Source organism: Microdochium trichocladiopsis, assembly GCF_020744255.1.
Source record: "Microdochium trichocladiopsis strain MPI-CAGE-CH-0230 chromosome Unknown B0I36scaffold_14, whole genome shotgun sequence".
NCBI classification, from domain to species: Eukaryota; Fungi; Ascomycota; class Sordariomycetes; order Xylariales; family Microdochiaceae; genus Microdochium; species Microdochium trichocladiopsis.
Genome location: NW_025763557.1, coordinates 27,754 through 44,932, shown reverse-complemented (window position 1 = coordinate 44,932; position 17,179 = coordinate 27,754). Strand labels below are relative to the sequence as shown.

General features: G+C 56.7%; 5 protein-coding genes across 5 annotated transcripts; 4 read left to right on the top strand and 1 right to left on the bottom strand.

Moving 5' to 3' along the window:
* Positions 1-1,310: 1,310 nt before the first annotated feature.
* Positions 1,311-4,491, top strand: B0I36DRAFT_378265 (glycosyl hydrolase family 47-domain-containing protein; the record flags this gene model as incomplete). Its single annotated transcript, XM_046160651.1, has 4 exons — positions 1,311-1,383; positions 1,789-2,999; positions 3,040-4,130; positions 4,197-4,491. The coding sequence occupies 4 exons, from the start codon at positions 1,311-1,313 to the stop codon at positions 4,489-4,491; spliced, it is 2,670 nt and encodes an 889-aa protein (XP_046004700.1).
* A 1,124-nt stretch (positions 4,492-5,615) lies between these two features.
* On the top strand, positions 5,616-7,469 carry B0I36DRAFT_355848 (uncharacterized protein; the record flags this gene model as incomplete). Its single annotated transcript, XM_046157484.1, has 1 exon — positions 5,616-7,469. The coding sequence occupies one exon, from the start codon at positions 5,616-5,618 to the stop codon at positions 7,467-7,469; it is 1,854 nt and encodes a 617-aa protein (XP_046004699.1).
* Positions 7,470-11,252: 3,783 nt separating this feature from the next.
* On the top strand, positions 11,253-12,907 carry B0I36DRAFT_378263 (uncharacterized protein; the record flags this gene model as incomplete). The annotated part of the gene is made up of 7 exons (XM_046160650.1): positions 11,253-11,320; positions 11,442-11,514; positions 11,580-11,788; positions 11,856-12,028; positions 12,095-12,222; positions 12,302-12,712; positions 12,815-12,907. The coding sequence occupies 7 exons, from the start codon at positions 11,253-11,255 to the stop codon at positions 12,905-12,907; spliced, it is 1,155 nt and encodes a 384-aa protein (XP_046004698.1).
* An 81-nt stretch (positions 12,908-12,988) lies between these two features.
* B0I36DRAFT_278582 (phosphatidylinositol-4-phosphate 5-kinase-domain-containing protein) lies at positions 12,989-14,509 on the top strand (the record flags this gene model as incomplete). Its single annotated transcript, XM_046151441.1, has 2 exons — positions 12,989-14,169; positions 14,207-14,509. Coding segments are annotated over exons 1-2 (1,080 nt in total), but the record flags the coding sequence as incomplete, so codon positions are not given.
* A 174-nt stretch (positions 14,510-14,683) lies between these two features.
* On the bottom strand, positions 14,684-16,198 carry B0I36DRAFT_339153 (uncharacterized protein). Its single transcript, XM_046155857.1, has 2 exons — positions 15,725-16,198; positions 14,684-15,588 (listed from the first exon to the last, which is right to left on the bottom strand). Exons 1-2 carry the CDS (start codon positions 16,135-16,137, stop codon positions 14,850-14,852), a joined length of 1,152 nt encoding a protein of 383 aa, XP_046004696.1. The 5' UTR covers positions 16,138-16,198; the 3' UTR covers positions 14,684-14,849.
* Between the last annotated feature and the right edge of the window lie 981 nt (positions 16,199-17,179).

Here is a 17,179-nt window from a genome sequence, read left to right as displayed (position 1 = left end):
TGGTGGTGGCTTAGCTCCTGTCGTGTGACTTGCACCTCTCCTGGTTTGTGAGTTGAAGGCGCATATAAAGTTCTCGAGTGCATACCTGAACACTTCAATGTCCACTTCGCTCAAACTCACAGTCTCAATATCTTGGTGGTTGCTGACTGGATTTCCTTTGCCACCTCTCGTCCTTGATTCAAGCCATCATAAGACAGCCGTTTGTTGCAGCCATCATGTCTCGAGGCTTCCGCAGCGGCGAAGCCCTGCGATACTCGGTTCCAATGGAACCGATGTACATCGACCGGTTGTCTCTGCGAAGCGTCCACGAGTCCTTGCTCAAGTCGGCTGCAATGTCGATAGTCGCTGCCGGAACCTACGGCCACCTCCTCAGCCTTCGAGGCAGCAGCTCGTGCGATTCCGCAGGCGTATTGCTTCAAGTGGTCGTCTCTGTCATGTTTCCCACTCTCCCCGTTGCACAGCTTCACCGGCAGATAAAGACCACAGTGGCAGCCAGGTACCGAGGGCAGGTCTCCGGCGAGACAGCCATATTCTATGCCAGCGCTCTTCTGGGAATTCGTGCATCGGCGCAGGCCGACGAGAGTGTCCCTGTGCTCTGGACGCAAAAAGCCCGACGGAGTGTCCGTCAAAAGGGCTACGACTCTGTGTGGATGGGCAGAATGACCTTGGCGCTCGTCTTGCTGACGCAATACTGCTCAACGCTGTACTTGTGGGTACGGCGGGCGTATGTTTTTGCAGACTCGTTTCGGCTGTGGGCAATCGACAACCGGGACCTCGAAGTCGTCCTTGGAGGTGTCGTTGCTGTATGTTGCTCCCTGATTATTACCGTGATGAACGCCGAGTGGGATATCTCAGGCAGTCCGGCTCCTGCGCCGCCGCAGTCTCGGATGACAGGGTTCGTCATTAGCAGCTCGAATGTCCCGTCTGCAAGCAGCAACACGCCAGTATCGCCTCGGCCTCGGAAATTAGAAAGATTTCGGGCTGCAGTGATCAACAAGTCGAGGGCCATCTGCGACCGTCTCATCAGGTCGAGTGTGTTCTTAAGCGGCTGGATCCAACGGCGGATCCCCGCGGGGCTGCGCCGGGATTTCGAGCTCGCCTACCTGCTCCACATCATATTCTACTCCTTTGTCGCGATGCAAGGGAGCGACGTGGACGATAGACCTGTATCGCTTCGGCCGCTAAGTGATCTGCAGGGGAGTCTGCTTTATGCAGCGTCCAAGATAAATGTCTTTGTGGAAGCGACGTCAGCCCAAGGAGCATTCCTCGCGTTCATGTACCTTCTGCCAGCCGTCGCAATTTCGATCAAGATGATGCTGGATGTACTTCCGGCAGGCATATTCATCTCGAAGATGCCATACCGGTACCAGCAACTGTGGACTCGTGCGGCACCTGCGCTCACAGTCGCTCGAACAGTGGCTGCGGTTCCGCTTCTGCTGTCGATGCTGCTACCAGTGCGCTGCAGTGGATGCTGGTGGCGAGGAGCGTCGAAGACCTCCACCGCGTCGAGTACTCGCTCGAGGCAACCAAGCACTTTGGACTGGACGAGTCAGCTGCGTGGAGACTGTGGCAGGATCCGCTGGCGGGCAAGTTGTTCTTGCTGTGACCAGAGGCCATGGCATCTTCGCGAGGGCTGTGTGAGTGGGTACTGGTGTGTAGACTGGACCAAGACTTCGTTGCTGACATTTTAATGAGCGCGAAACGGGGACCGGACAGGGGCTTCCGGGAAATGCGAGGCAAGCAGAGAGGCCGTAGAGTGCGGCACGCGGAGTAAGCGGTCGGTGGGAGATGGCCATGCCGATACGTACAACCCCAGCTCTGCCGTTACACCGGGCAAGTCCACCAGTGACTCACACAGCCACAACGCCGCCGCCGCTGCCGACGACGATGACCATTCATCACTTATCAAGCAGAAGCCGACAGGAGGTAGCAAACCCGACAAGCCTTCAACCGGGACCGCACACAATGATACTCTCAATATTCCCGACAGGATCATTGACCAGGGCGGACAACATGACGCCGTGGACCATGGATCCTTGGGCGACAGCTACTCGGAGGCTGCCGGCCACGCGAACAAGCCAAAGCAGGACCATTGGAAGAAGCCCACCCAGCATTTCCCGATTCCTACGGAGTCGATAGCCCCTCTGCCGACAGGGAAGCCTGTCAACATCCCAACCATTCAATTTGCGTTTGGTAAGGAGACGCCCGAGGCTCAGAAAGTGCGAGAGGCGCGGCTTGCCAAGGTCCGAGCGGAAGCTGTTAGGGCTTGGAAAGGCTACCGCAAATACGCCTTCGGCCACGACGAGCTGTCTCCTGTTACCAAGAAATATCGCGACCCTTTCTGTGGCTGGGCTGCCACCCTGGTTGACAGTCTCGATACTCTGTGGATCATGGGCTTGAAGGACGAGTTCGAGGAGGCTGTCAAAGCCGTTGCGGAGATCGACTTTACGACCACTCCCAAGACCGAGATCCCCGTCTTCGAAACCACGATCCGCTACCTCGGTGGACTGCTTGCCGCCTACGATGTCAGTGGTGGCAAGACTGTTGGCACTCACAAGGTTCTTCTTGATAAGGCTGTTGAGCTCGCAGAGATTCTCATGGGAGTTTTCGACACGCCAAACCATATGCCCATCTTATTCTACAACTGGAGGCCCGCTGCCATGGAAAAGGCGAAGCGCGCATCTTCGTCGGTCAACCTTGCGGAGCTGGGCTCCCTATCGATGGAGTTTACACGCCTCGCACAACTGACGAAAGAGAACAAGTACTATGATGCCATTGACCGCATTACTAATGCACTCCAAGAATGGCAGAACCGGGGCACAACCCTTGCGGGCATCTTCCCGGACCGTGTAGATGCTGCCGGATGCAACCGGACCGCCGAGGCAGAGCGGATCTCGGCGATGCAGAATGAAGCTGCTGGCCGTGCTCAACACTCGACACCAAAATCCAGCACGTACCTCGAGAATGCCAAAGGAAGAGCTCACGCCAAGGGTTTCTCTGTACGAAGGCGATCTCGCAGTAAGCAACCACAACCATCAGGATCCCGTCCCTGGCGAGTCATACCTTGGCGGCTCCCAGAATAACGTCGAGGGCAAGGGCTCCTCCAATCTCGCACGCAGAACAAATTATGCTGCCGAAACCTGGGACCCTTCCATGGGCCTTAGTCTCGGCTCGGGATCAGAACTCGACTGCATTCCTCAAGGACTAGCCCCAGGTGGCTTCAGCGAATCTTACGGCATGGGTGGTGGCCAAGATAGCACCTACGAGTGTTTCCCCAAGCAGTACCTGCTTCTCGGCGGACTCGAATCCAAGTACAAGACGATGCATCAGAAAGTGGCCGCAGCTGTCAAAAAGTGGTTGCTCTTCCGCCCCATGGTCCCGGACCGTGATCTTCTGTTCTCGGCCAAGGTGACAACTAGGGGCGACCCTGTCGACGACGCACGAACCGAGTACGAGGTACCACATCTCACTTGCTTCCTTGGCGGCATGTTTGGCATGGCAGGCAAGATCTTCAACGAGCCGGACGACGTGGAGATTGGCAAGCGACTGACAGATGGATGCGTTTGGGCATACGAGAGCACACCCAGCGGGATCATGCCCGAGGGCGCCTACGTCGTGCCGTGCACCAATGTGAAGAAGTGCGACTTCAACGAGACTCTCTGGTGGCAGGCTCTTGACCCCCTTGCGGCCACGCGGGATGCACAACTCGACGACTACTACAAGCGCGTCGAGGAGCTCAAGGCGTTGAGGGCTCAACGTGGCCACGCTACTGATGAAGAGGAGCAAGGCACCCATAAGTTCCGCGTCAGCCATGCCTCTAGCAAAGACGAGAAATTAGCAAAGGCGCGACCAGACGATAGCACCAGCTCTGACCACGACACCAATCACTTCAAGCGCTCGGCTCTTCCGCCTCCAACCCCGGAAAAGAATACTGGCCGCGCTGCCCTTTCGTCATTTCACCAGAACAGCCCGCTCGGCGCGACAAGCGATGATGAGGAGGAGCAGATTCCTCTAGACATGACGCTGCCTGCTCGCCCGCAGTCGCACAAAGAATATGTCCAGGACCGCATCACGAACGAGAAGCTTCCTCCGGGCTTCACTGATATTCGATTCTCGAGCTACATTCTGAGGTCAGTGCGCCATTCGCTCCTTGCAACACTTGTACCGCGCAGATGCTGACATGCTGTTATTCTTAGACCTGAAGCCATAGAATCAGTGTGGTACATGTACCGAATCACTGGTGACACCACCTGGCAAGACAAGGGATGGAAGATGTTCGAGGCCATCATCCGCCACACCCAGACCGAGGCCGGGCACAGCGCGATTCACGATGTCATGCGATCGAACCCGGACAAGAAGGATGAGATGGAGTCCTTCTGGCTTGCCGAAACCCTGAAGTACTTCTTCTTGCTGTATTCCACACCCGACGTGATTAGCTTGGATGAGTGGGTGCTCAATACGGAGGCGCACCCATTCAGAAGACCGTCCTGAGGCCCTCACGGTACTGTGATGTTTGAGGGGCAAGCTCCTGAACCAGCTCAGGGTTCACGGATGTTACGAAAAAAGGGGTATCAAGTTTGTATATATATATATATATCATGAACTGGCCGTGCTTTACGGAAGCAGTAGCATGGTCCCGTTGGGGAGTACGGCGTATGTCTTAGTTATCGGTGAGAAGCCGGGGACAAGAGACCCTTTGCATATCTACTTCGCTTTTCTAAGTGTGCCATCTACGCAAAGCTGCCACACTGAGTGACTGCACCGATATGCGTTCTTCGACATCAAAGTGGTGAATGGCGAACTCGGAGATTCTGAGAGGCCGGAAGATCACTGGTAAACTCGACCTCCTCCGGCCATTGCCACCTCGAGCTCTGCCATCTTCACACTCCTTGGTGGAGCCTCGGTGCACTACACGTGAGGAATCGAACTGGCCGGGGTCGTTCTTTCCGGCACAACATCGCCCTCCCGAGGTCACCACAGGTTGTGCCAGCCTGCTGGCTTGCACTCCTCCACTGCAGTTGTTGATTGAATGACGGAAGGTTTTATTTTCCCTCAGTCACGGCAAGACACGACAACACACGTCACCAGCACACCAGCAATGCCCTGCCCATGGTGCTCATCACCCTGCAAAGCTCCGCAGCCGTTGCACATCCTTCCGAACTCGGCAGGTGTCACCCAGCGTCGGCCTCTTGTAACCACCGGGACCTCCCCGAAGCAGCACAACCGCTATCTCCAATGTGACGATATGGGCCAGCTTCGCGGGGTCATCGTGATACATCGTTGCAATGGTCGACCGTGGCAGAGAGCCACACGCCGTTCGTCCGCCAGTACTTTAGTTCATGAAGTCGCCATCGACAACCCACGACTGCCGGTACTCTGTGCTTTCTCTTGTTCCACGCGAGAGCTCAACAGGCTCCACCAGGACCGCTAATCGTCACTCTCGTTGCAAGAAACTGTTGTCTCGCTCGCCGCGACATCAAGATGGCCCCGTTGTTGCTTCACGCACTTCTGGCGGCTGGGCTTTGGCTTCCGCAGCTAGTCGACTCAGCGCCATTCCCGTCAACCAACGACCCATTCGCCATCCTTGACCCTCAGAAATGGTGAGCCCTGACAATATGACATGGGACGACTATGTCCGCCCGCCGGGGACGAACTGGGGAGACCCCTCCAGAAAGGGCTCGAAACGCAATTTCAACATCGCCCTTGTCGCAGTGGACTATTCCGACATGCCGTTCGTCATCACTCAGGCTGCGCGGTCGACAGTGTTCAAGAATCCTCAGCCTGCCGTGTCGGGTATCAAACGTGAAGACGTCCCGTCTTTCTACAGGGATATGCTGAACACGCAGAATGAGCTCAATCGTGGACATACCCTTCACGAGTACTGGATGGAGGACTCCTCTGGTCGATATGGTGTGGACTTGACAGCGTTTGGTCCTTTTCGGCTACGCGCAAAGTCGTATCAATACGGCGTCGACAACGCTGCTAACGGCTTCAACCCTGGAGCATGTCCTGGTGGCGAGCGATGCTCCATCAACATCCGCACCGATGCCCTGGGCGCATGGCGCGCGGCGGTAGGCAACGAAACAGCCAGCTCCTTCGAATTGGTTTTCATCCTCTCAGCCGGGCAGGATGAGTCGTCAACGTGGCAAGAGTTTGGCGAAATGATGTTCCAGACCAAGGAGGATGTTACCGACGCCTTCGGGCCGCCCGACGCGAACCTGACAAACTACGCGCGCACACGCTACGTGGAATGGACCTCTTGGGCCTCTGCCTCGACAATCTGGCCTAATGCAGGCTCTGGCTCCTCGACGCAGGCTGAGAGCTCGGGCATGGGTACATATGCCCACGAGTTGAGTCATCTGCTGGGAATAGGAGACAACTATGCCAACAGCTTTGTCGGGCGACGAGACTACATGGGCCCTTTTGCTATGCTCAGCCGCGGATCGTTCAATGGTCCTGGCGGTCCACACACTCGCTGGCATATTCCGGCACAAAGCGGAGGCGCCTTGGGCTCTCTGCACACGGTTCGCGAGAAGACTCAGCTAGGATTGCTTGATGCTTCTGAGATTCATTCCGTTTCTCGCGAGGAACTGCCTAAAGCTGGCATTATTGTCACGGAGCTCATCGCGAGATCAGTCCAGCCCGGGGACGAACCCCGCATCAGCCTCAAGATCTCGCTCGACAAGGACCTCTCAGCTTGCGATTACCAGAACGACCCGTTGTGTGATGGTGGGGGGTTCGAAGCCTACGAGCTTGAATTGATAGATCGCATGGGAGCTGACTCCTTCGTCACCGACTCGGGCGTCATGATAACGAAGACTCGCCGCAGTGGATCGAACTTCCAATGGATCATTGATGCAAATCCGCAAGACATCAACATCGTGGACTACTACCGTCCGGACGGAACGCCATTCATGCTGACAATTGGCGATTACCGCCAGCTTTCAGACGCGCTGTTCCATGCAGGAACACGTTCTGGTAGTAAGTATGAATACATTGACGCGGCGAATCGTCTCCATCTGTACGTCCTTGGAGTTCGTCGCGACCAATCTGGAGTCTTGTTCTACACCATTGGAGCACTCTCACTCGATGGTGCTGGGCCGAGTACACCAGGAATTAGTCTTGCGGATGGCATTACTTCTGGAGGTTCTGCGACCACTCTCGGCGTGAGTTGCACCTTCCAGCTCACCAACACGGGCTCTTTCACCGAGGCCGAGGGCTTGGATTCATCGACTACAGCTGCTCTCAAGTCGGACATCTATCGATTGGCCGTGACTATCGAAGGAGACGGGTGGCAGGCCGTACTGCCGAATGAGCTGGCTACTGCACGCTATGGCGAAGAGACGGTTGTCAGCGTTGCTGTGAAAGCCAAAGATGGTGCTACTGCACAGGCCGTTGTGCATTTGACAGCCACTTCCGAGTCAGATCCATCAGTCCACGCCACAAAGGAGTGCAAAGTCACACTTTGAGATTGTCGGGTGTGGTTTCGTAGCGGCATCCCTTCCAACTAGGCAGACCAGCATTTCTTACGCGAAGTCGAAGCTCGAGAGCAAGAAATCTACCAGTGACTGAGAATCCAATGCTTGCCTCCGTGACACCGCAACGACGTCCAGTTCGCACTCAGGCGAGCCGAGAGTCATAGGAGTGAGGTGGCGTCACGTTATCAGGCCAGCACGGTCCCAATGCAGCAGGCATCCTTCTCCCGCAGCCTCCACGTGGTGTTCACCCTTGCAGCACTCAGGGGCAGTAGAGGCTCGGCGCAGAGTCAGCTCGAGGTTGGGCCTTCATGGTGAACGGTTGATTGGCCGGGCCTCGCTGGGCGTACTGAGTACTGCGTACGGTATTCTCTTCCAACCTTGGTACGAATACGCTTTGATCCTTGGCAGCGACACAGATGTCGCAAGTTCTTGACCAGGATGGTTCAACTGCCCGGAGCTCGGCACTTGAGATCAGCGACTCTCTCAGCCGCATTCTCGAACGAGCTGTGCCGGACGGAATATGTACCAGCCGTGACAACACTAGCCGCATGGTTTTCTCTTCGTATCAGAAGGTGGACGGGTCGCTTGACACGACCAACGTGCATCATGGCCCTCCCTATTGCTGCCTCTGAGCGAGAAAGAGCCCCAAACCAAGACACAGTAGCTTTTCGCCTACGTACTCTGTACCTGGAGAGAAAATGATACAAATCAGGAGACTACGCAGTAAACAGCCATGTCCGACCCGACCCCGGAGAGCAAATTGGCCCCGTAAGGGGCTCGGTCGAATGGGTCTCACGCTGTGGAGGGGCGGGCAGTGGCAGCGCAGATAATCCCCAGATTCTGCACGTCTCAGGGATACCTCTTTATGTTCACGTGAGGAAAGCATGAACAGGGACGAGGATGCAAGGAGCGGGCGCGTGGCGTTTTCAAGATGAGCAGCAAGGATGTCCGCGAGTCGCGCCAGAGGATCCGTTCCAAGGATTCTCTTGACAGGGAATGTGAGCCACGTCTCGGTAGTGTCTCCTCTGTCGGCCAAGGTTTCCTCGTTCCAGGACGACACGAGCGGTGCATCCAGGGCAACCGCCACATGGCACAAGAGGATCGCTGCTTTTGCGCCATCCTGGAGGTCGCAGGCCTGATCGTCCACGACCCCGTCTGCTGTTTGGACAATCAATGTTATGGCCGCTTTTGTTCTGGAGCACCTGCACCGTTCCCAATGGAGGCCAAGTGGGTCGTTGGCCGCATGTCTCCGAGGCGGTTTCGTACCGATGAAACTCTGAAAACCGGTTTTTTCGTTGTCACCCAGCACATCGCCTGGAGACCAGCGGCTTTAGCCTTTTGGAGTAGATGATGTTGTGCCTGGAGTGGGAAGGTGACAGCCCTGAGGCCTTCCCAGGGGTAGCCGAGTAGCCCCCAGGGGTTTGGAGCCTGGAGGTGCTACTGATCCATGGCGGTGTTCTCGGCAGACGGGTGCCGCGTCGCTGCAGCAGTTGCAGGATGCGGCAACAGAACCTGGCAATCCTTGCAGTACTCGGTAACAGTAACCGGAACGAACAGGATGAACGATCGATCGTTAAGCCTCCGAGGACTCCCAGCACAAAGATTTAGGGCACGATGGACAACAACCACAGCAATCATGCAGTGAGGTGGCTAAAGGCACAACCAGGACGGGATGCGCTGTCAGCACGATTTAGCGGCCGTGTATTGTTCCGAGGCCCCAATCAACGGCCTCCATAGCACGGCCGCCTTTCCAGAGGCACGAGCCTGGACGCTAGCAGGACAGCCGACGATGCAACCCTCGGAGCATCTGCTGAGACGCAGCTGTGACCTGAGTGTGCTTAACTGGGGCAGCCGAGCCGAATCCATGCTCAATACTCCGTAATGACCAACCCCACGGTGTCATAGTTAGTTATGCTGTGCTCCACGAAAGGGCGCCGGTGTTGGAGCAGGTCCAGCCTCGCGGCCCCGTCCGGAACCGAAGGCGCGGGCTTTCCCCCATGGGCAGTCTGCAGCGGAGCACAATGAAGACGTTGCGGAGGCGCCCCATTGCTGAAGCGTTCCTCTCCTCATGCGACACCTTCCGCGCTCGACAGATTGATCTTCATTGTCAAATCAACACGATTACTGAACAAGGACGTCGGCGACCAGTCTCGGACCGATGAGGGCGGCGGCGTCCACTTCTTTACTGCGTACTCGTTCAGAGGACAAGGATGAGCTCGCTTAGAGTGGGAGAGGCTGTTGCTCAGGCCACAATCTCGGTCTTGTCAGTTCTTGGTGGTCTGGCTTCGCTCCGATCATCCTTGCTCGACAGGGAAGATTGAGCTGAACCGCCAAGAATGTCTCCCTGCGTGTTCTGGAAGACCCTGCCTGGCGGGCTATTGGACGCCATCAGGTCTTGGTGGCGCCGAAAGCAGAGGAGCCTCCGGCGCGCAGCATGCCTAACAAGTCTTTCCCGGCAGGCAGGCACAGCCAGCCGAGCCGGCTTGTGTTGGGAGTCCCTTGTGTGTGAGTGTGTGTCTGGGCTGCTCTTGGAGCTGCCCCAAGAAGACATCGGCCCTGGTGCACTGTGATGCCGCCTTAGCGTTGGTCGATCAGCACACCAGCGCGCGGGCGGGCGCACGGCGAATGAGACTAATGCATCATGTCATAATCCAGGTGGCTTCTGGACGCGCAAGCCTTGACTTCCTCGGGCATCCAAAGTTCGTCTTCAGCGAGACTTTGTTGCTCACTGGGTGACTAGCGGAGGACGCATCGAGCCACTTGTCCGTGCTAGTGGGCGTGGCCTGGTCGGACAATTGTGCAGCGAAGCTCTAGAGAACAACGGGGATGTCGTGTCCCAGAATCGGGGAACCAACCGACAGGGTTGCCGTGGCGTTCCGGTGCTCGAGTCAGCACCTTTCAGGGGTTACCACCTCACGTTGTGCTTCATACGATCTCAGATGCTTGGCACAGATGGGTCGTTCGGTCAGGTTCTGGTTGCGTGACCTTGTCGCGAACCTTTCTGGATCGGCTTGTGAAGCCCATCTTGCTTTCCAATCCGCGTGGTGCCGGCGTTCAGCTGTGTTTCTCATGCATTCTTTTCCTTCCCCGCTCACACAGCAGCAGCAGCGTGTGCACAACAAGACTGGCCATTCCTCTTATACACCAAGCTCTATCCCTCCCGCACTCGATAGCTCGTCCTTCGTGCTACACGGGTTGCCTTTGCCGCCCACCACCCACCTTCAACACGCTTATTGACGCCAACCAGCCTCGCACCACTTCGCCACCGGGGCTTGCCCGATAGTACGCCACGGTTCACATCCCCGGCGCACAGCAGCCGCGCCGTCGCAATAACCGTTTGACTCGCTCGGACGTTTGGTGGAAAGTAGGCCTAGAGCACCGTCCGACATTCCGGTGGCAGTTCCGAAGCGGCACAGCCCGAACGAGTAGATTGACCCCCCGAGCCATACTGAGAGGCCCCGAGCAGCCACGTCAAAGGGGGAAAGGAGCAGCTCGGCTGTTATCTGGCGACGCTTGCGAGACCGGGCCGCACCCGCTCAGACTGTTGTACCTATGCCAGCCGGCTCTGTGTTGCTGCTGTCAAAGGTAGATTACCAGCCGTGTCCGGACCTGATCGGCAGTCAAACCTTCCCAAAACTCTTTTTCGTATTCCCCCAGCAAGGACCAGTCAAGTCTTCGTCTGTCGGCTCGCGGCGGCCTTGTTTTAGGATCCATCATCCTCCTGTCAAGTTCTTCACTTTCGCAGCGTCCCGACAGCGATCTCCAGCAACAAACATGCTGGCCCTCCTGACGGAATCATGGACGTGGTACGCGGTCACGTGGCTGGTGGTGATTGCGCGAGTGTAAGTTGCCTCAACCATATGATGTTGTTGTTCTCGTTGTTGAAGACATCAAAGCTTGCGGGGCGTCATTCCTGTGTGTGTGTTTCTTTGCTGACGCAGGCGTCTTGGCCCGTGGCTCCAGATTCTCCCGAAAGCTGCTTGTCGGGTCGTTCAAGCAGATGCAGGTTGAGGATATCCTGATGCTCATCGCCATGGTATGTGACTTTTTCCCTCCCCTCCGGCCACAGACATTCGAGTGACTAATACCTCGTATTTGTAGCTCGCCGACACGGTCCTCGTCGTGGCCATGAACATTGTCGCCGACACGAGCAGCAACCTGATCGACCCGGCCGACACGACGGTGCTGGACGCCGCCAACGTTGCTCTGCGCGAGTACGGGTCCAAGGTGGTGCTGGTCGTGGAGCAGATGCAGTGCCTGACCATCTGGCTGGTCAAGGCGTGCCTGCTGCTCATGTACAGCCGGTTGACGTAAGTTCCTCTTCCTTTCTCTGTCGAAGACACGGGGGTGACTAACAGGAGCTCGGCATGTGTGTAGCATGAACCTGAAGCAGCGGGTCGCGGTCAAGGTCGTCGCCATCTACGCAGTCGTCGGATTCGTGGTCATGGAGATCCTGTACCTTGCCGTCTGGTGCAGGCCGTTCAACCAGTACTGGGCCATCCCGCCGAACAACGTGCAGTGCTCGGCGGCTACGAACCATTTGATAACAAGTTGGCGCGCACCCCAGGCATTGCTTTTAGTTGTTAAGCGGGGCAGAATACTGACCACGCTACCAGACTTGGTCCTCAACATCTCGTCCGACATTATGATCATGCTCATCCCGATGCCGATCCTGCTGCAGTCGTCGCTGCCGCTGAAGAAGAAGCTGATCCTTTCTGCCATCTTCCTGCTTGGTTGTTTCACCGTGAGTAACATCAGTCTGAACGGCAGGAAAACTACTCATGTGCATGCATGCCCCGAACTAACACGCCTGCAACACTCAGATCTTCTCGGCGCTGCTCAGCAAGTACTACAGCTTCACGGAGCCCTTCGGATCGTCCTGGACCTTCTGGTACATCCGCGAGTCGTCGACGGCGCTGATCACGGCCAACCTGCCCGCGACGTGGACGCTGATCCGCCACCACTTCCACCTGTCGTCGTTCAACCACAAGTCGTCCGCGCGGACGACGGGGGGCAACCTGTCGTCGGGCTTCCGGGCGGGGTACCCGAACAACCGGCACGGGTCGCGGCTGCACTCGACGGCGGGCGGGGGCACGCGCAACGGGGGCGGGAGCCGGAGCGCGGACGAGGACGCGCTAGAGCTCGGGACGACCGACAGCCAGGAGCGCATCAACAAGACGTACATGATGCCGCTGCAGATCTACAAGCAGCAGGAGGTGCAGGTCGAGGTGCAGGTCGAGGTGCAGGTCGGCCCGGCCAAGGAGCGGCCGGAGCAGGACAGCGACAGCAGCAGCGACGGCAGGACACCGGGTGCGCGGCCAACGGTGGCACCCAAGATCTCGTTCCTTGCGGACGGCGGCAGCAAGGGCGGCAGCCCCGGCAGGGCGCGGGACGGTGTGACGACGACGATTGCGGGCGGTGGTCGTTGAGGCCGCTGGTGGAGTAGTATACGATATCAATTAATGCGAGATTTTTATACATGATGATGATGATTCGATCCCTGTTCGTCAGTGTGAGATGGGCAGCGCGCAGTGAATCTTGAAATTGATCCGTCAGAATCGAGTTTTAAGCTTAATCGCGATGTGATGGCAGGAACTGGGGGGGTCCTGCCATCCCCCTGGCGCTGCAGGGCCTGGCTGACGTCACCGGCCGGAGGTTCCTGCCCGCCAGCCTGCATGTTACACAAACCCACGCACATCTCAATCATGGGAAACCATTAGACTCTTGTCAGGTGTGCTGGAGACGTGCAGGACACTTGGGGCATGTGCTGCTGTCGCGGGGTCATTCGTGGTAACCTGCCTCTTCTCCTCCTAACATCACCATCCCCAGAACGAACCACGGCAAAGGGCTGACGTCAAACCACCCATTTACAAAACCATACACTCCGGTCACCGACTCACACAGATCGCCCACCATGGGCCGCCGCGAGAAGCTCGTCGCGCGCTCCATCGTCTTCGCCATCCTCAACAACAAGGACGACGGCAAGCCGCCCACCAAGCCCTCCCTGCTGCGCCGCGCCCTGCGTCTGCTCAACCTGTACTGGCTCACCTTCGACCTGCTCCGCAACGAGCTCTTCATCTCGCTCCGCGCCGCGTGGGGGGTGCCCGAGGATCGGTACAGGGCGAGCTTCGTCGCCGAGGGCCGGCGCAAGGGCAGCCAGGGCGGCAGCCTCGAGGCTCTGGGCGACATGGGCTACAGCGGCTCGACCTTCTTCCGCACCTCGGACGGGCGGTACCTCGTGAAATCGGTCCCGCGCAGCTTCGAGAACAGCTTCTTCAGGAGGGAGCTGATCCTGCCGTACGCGGAGCACATGCGGGCGCACCGCGAGGGCAGCATCCTCGTGCGCATCACCGACTTCCTGCAGTCTCGCCACAAGAGCCTGGGCATGCTGCTCGGGCTCGCGCCGAGCCACCACATCGTCATGGAGAACCTACTGTGCGGCAGCGACGGGGCGGCGGTGGACAATACAAAGTGGGAGTCTTGGGACCTGAAGCCCATGTCGTACTTGTTTCCCGAGCGCGACGTCGCGGGCGGCGTGCTCGCCAGCGAGGCGACCAAGTCCAGGCTTCCCGACAAGTTCGAAGGCAAGATTTACCTCTCACGGAGCCAGCGCGATGAGTTCGTCGAGCAGCTCCGGAAGGACACGCAGCTCCTCGCCGATGCCAACGCGGTCGACTACTCGCTCTTTCTCGTGCGCGTGACCAACGAGGCGGACCCCGGACGCGGAGGTGCCCGGCATGGCCAGGATCACCGAGGACTCCACCACTGCCACTTCACAACCAGAGCAGCAACGGCAGGACAAGAAGCCGACGTGGCGGACAGGCATCACGAACCGGGACGGGAAGCAGGTCTACCGCGCGGCGGTGCTCGACTTCTTCTGGGCGAAACACTCGATGCACGCGAAGGCCATGACGGGGCTGATCAAGACGTACAATGTGATCGACGAGCAGGGGCCCATGAGCATCACGGCCGAGAGCAGCGAGTACCGCGACCGGTTCGTCAGGATGTGCGAGGATATGATCGAGGTGCAGGCAGAACGGACGGAGGGGCTCGAATGAATGAAGAAGAGCTTTGGGGCCCCGGCAGTGAGCTGCAGCGTTCAGGAGGGATTCGAAAGACGGACGGGGAGTGTTATGGAGACCGGCAGAAGGGTTCAGAACTCGGGGGTGGATGGCCAGGTGGGCCAGATACCATGGCAGAGCTGTTGTTCATTTCACGATTATTATATGAGATACCCAGAACGACAAGAGATGAGCCTTTGGCAGTACTTATTCATACCACTTTGAGAAACACTCACTTTGTTCCCCCAACAGTTGACATCTCATCCAATTTGACCCAGCCTGGCCTCGCATGCCAGAACGATGACACTAATCATGCCCGAGGATCAATATTCAGGAGCATGGTCCCACCCTCGACCGCAGGATCTAGAGCCCACTGCTCGGACACTTTCGACGTCAGAGTTGTCGCCAGCCTTATCTCTCCTTCCAACATGACACTGCACCTTTCCCCGATCTCTGCTATCTTTTTCAGGCCCTCTCTACGGGCCTTTCTATGCTCCGTCGCTATATCGACTAGAGTTTCACGGCGCTCCATCGCGCAGGCCCTCATGTTACGCATGATTGTCTTCCACACTTCATTCCGTCCTCCTGTGAACAGGTGCACAGCGGTTGGGGGCACGGGGCCCTCATACTGCTCTTTATACCCCTGCGGATCAATTAAAGATCCAGCCCAATCCCCATGACCCCAATTGGCGCCTGGTGTATGTGGCCAAAGCTTGTCGATGAATGTTTGTCGCGGATACTCAAAGTCCGAATCAAGACTGATGCCTGTAGAGCCTCGCTTGGCCTCGGCCTTGATCTTGGCCTTGGCCTCGTTCAACATGGCATGGAGCATGTCGAAGCTCCTGCCTCGTTCTGGATCAGTGAGCCACTGCTCTGCTTTTGCTTGTGGTGTCATGTTTTGATATATCTCCACGGCTTTTCGTGATTCGTCGACTACCATGTCTAGTACCTGCGCCGGCAGAGGCACCGGGTAATGCAGTAAACTCTGTGGATCATAAGAGTCATCTTGGCGAAGATACTTTCGAATTATTCTGGCAGCATCTTGTCCGCTGGGCAGGTCCTCGATGCAAATATAGTGAGCAAAGCACAGTTGTGAGCGATCTCAGTTTTGGGAAAATCCACAGAGGCAGAGCGTATTTAGAATCATTACCGTAGTGATGATAGCACCCATCCGAGGTCGCGTACCAGAAAACATGGCGAATATTGTTTCTCAGCTCGACGGGTATAATACCGAGATTATGGTGATCCGAAGCGTGTGCGTTCCGCGTCAGGTGAAGCTGTAGATTGGACCAGATAACTGGCCAGACTTCTTCGTATAGAGATCGGCAAGTCATTGTCGGAGCCGCGTTGATATCATAGGTGATAGTGGTGGTTACGGGTGTGCCTTTTGGGCGCCGAGGACGAGACATGTAACCGTCGGAGTGTTCATCGAGAGGTTCTGCATTGGTGGCTTTCCCAGTAGCGTGACAGATGACGCGTGGGAGGCAGATATTGGCATAGAATATGGCCCATATTTGATCGCGAAGTTTGGGAGGTAGCTTCATAAGGGACGCTCCTTGGCTGGAAGCGTCCTTGCTGATGACGGCAGATGTGACCATGCCTTAGAGTGTGTTCTAGATGTGGTATGAATGTTGGTTGGCTTTTGGTGAGGCGTTATACAGCGCGGTAGCCTTTTTATAACGTGCGTAGTGATGACTCAGCGGGATGACCCAGAAATACCAGGACTAGAGAAATACTGCCTGTGCGCTCCGCCTTTGCCTCGGCATACCGCGTTTTCACCCCTGCCTTCCTGCCGATATTGCAAATTGATCTGTTCCTATCAGACGCGCAGGTGTGCCTGTTAGGTCCCGATAGTTAATTTTTAAAGGAGTACCGTCCCCGGTGAAATGAAATTATATATTACATTTTACATAGAAACTAGATATGGGCATCAACGGGCACTTTCCAATTCTTCCTTTAATAGTCCAGTTCAGGATTGGTCCCGCTACCTAACTAAGTACATGCGCGCAATAATTCCGACTCGACTCGAGGGCACTCTTACTGCCCTAAACCATTAATACTTTCTTATCGTGTTACAATTACACTACCCTTAGAGGTGTCACGATCCTGCCTCCGGGGTCAACCGTCTGGCAGGGCGCTGGGGTTGCTGTTCCGCAGATAGGTAAAGCCTGTGCAATAACAACTAACACTCTGCTGTCGTTCTCTCTCTGGGTTGTCGTTCGTGTCTCTTGGAAGAGATACCAGTCTCGGCAATTGAGTGACTAGTTCAAGTGTGGGTGAAACTGATACTTAGATTGATCGCTGAAGTACAAAGGTAATGACTGTGTATCTAGAAGATCCTCCGCATCTATATATCCTTTGTCCTTCATCGTGGTCATGACTCTGGCCCCGATGGTCGTGGCCAGGTCACGGATCTGATCCTGATGGTCATGCATATTTTGATGACCATCCTTCTTGGCGTGGTGTCGGTCATGCAGATATGCATGACCGGTACGTACCTTCCTTATCGTCCTTTATCGTGCTTACATAAGGAACCTGTGACGGCACCGCCACATGATCCGCCCTTGTCCTTGGCCTGATCTTGTGGCCTAGTTGTTTGGGCTCTTCTGCGCCCGTAACAACATCCCCTGTTGGTTGGCC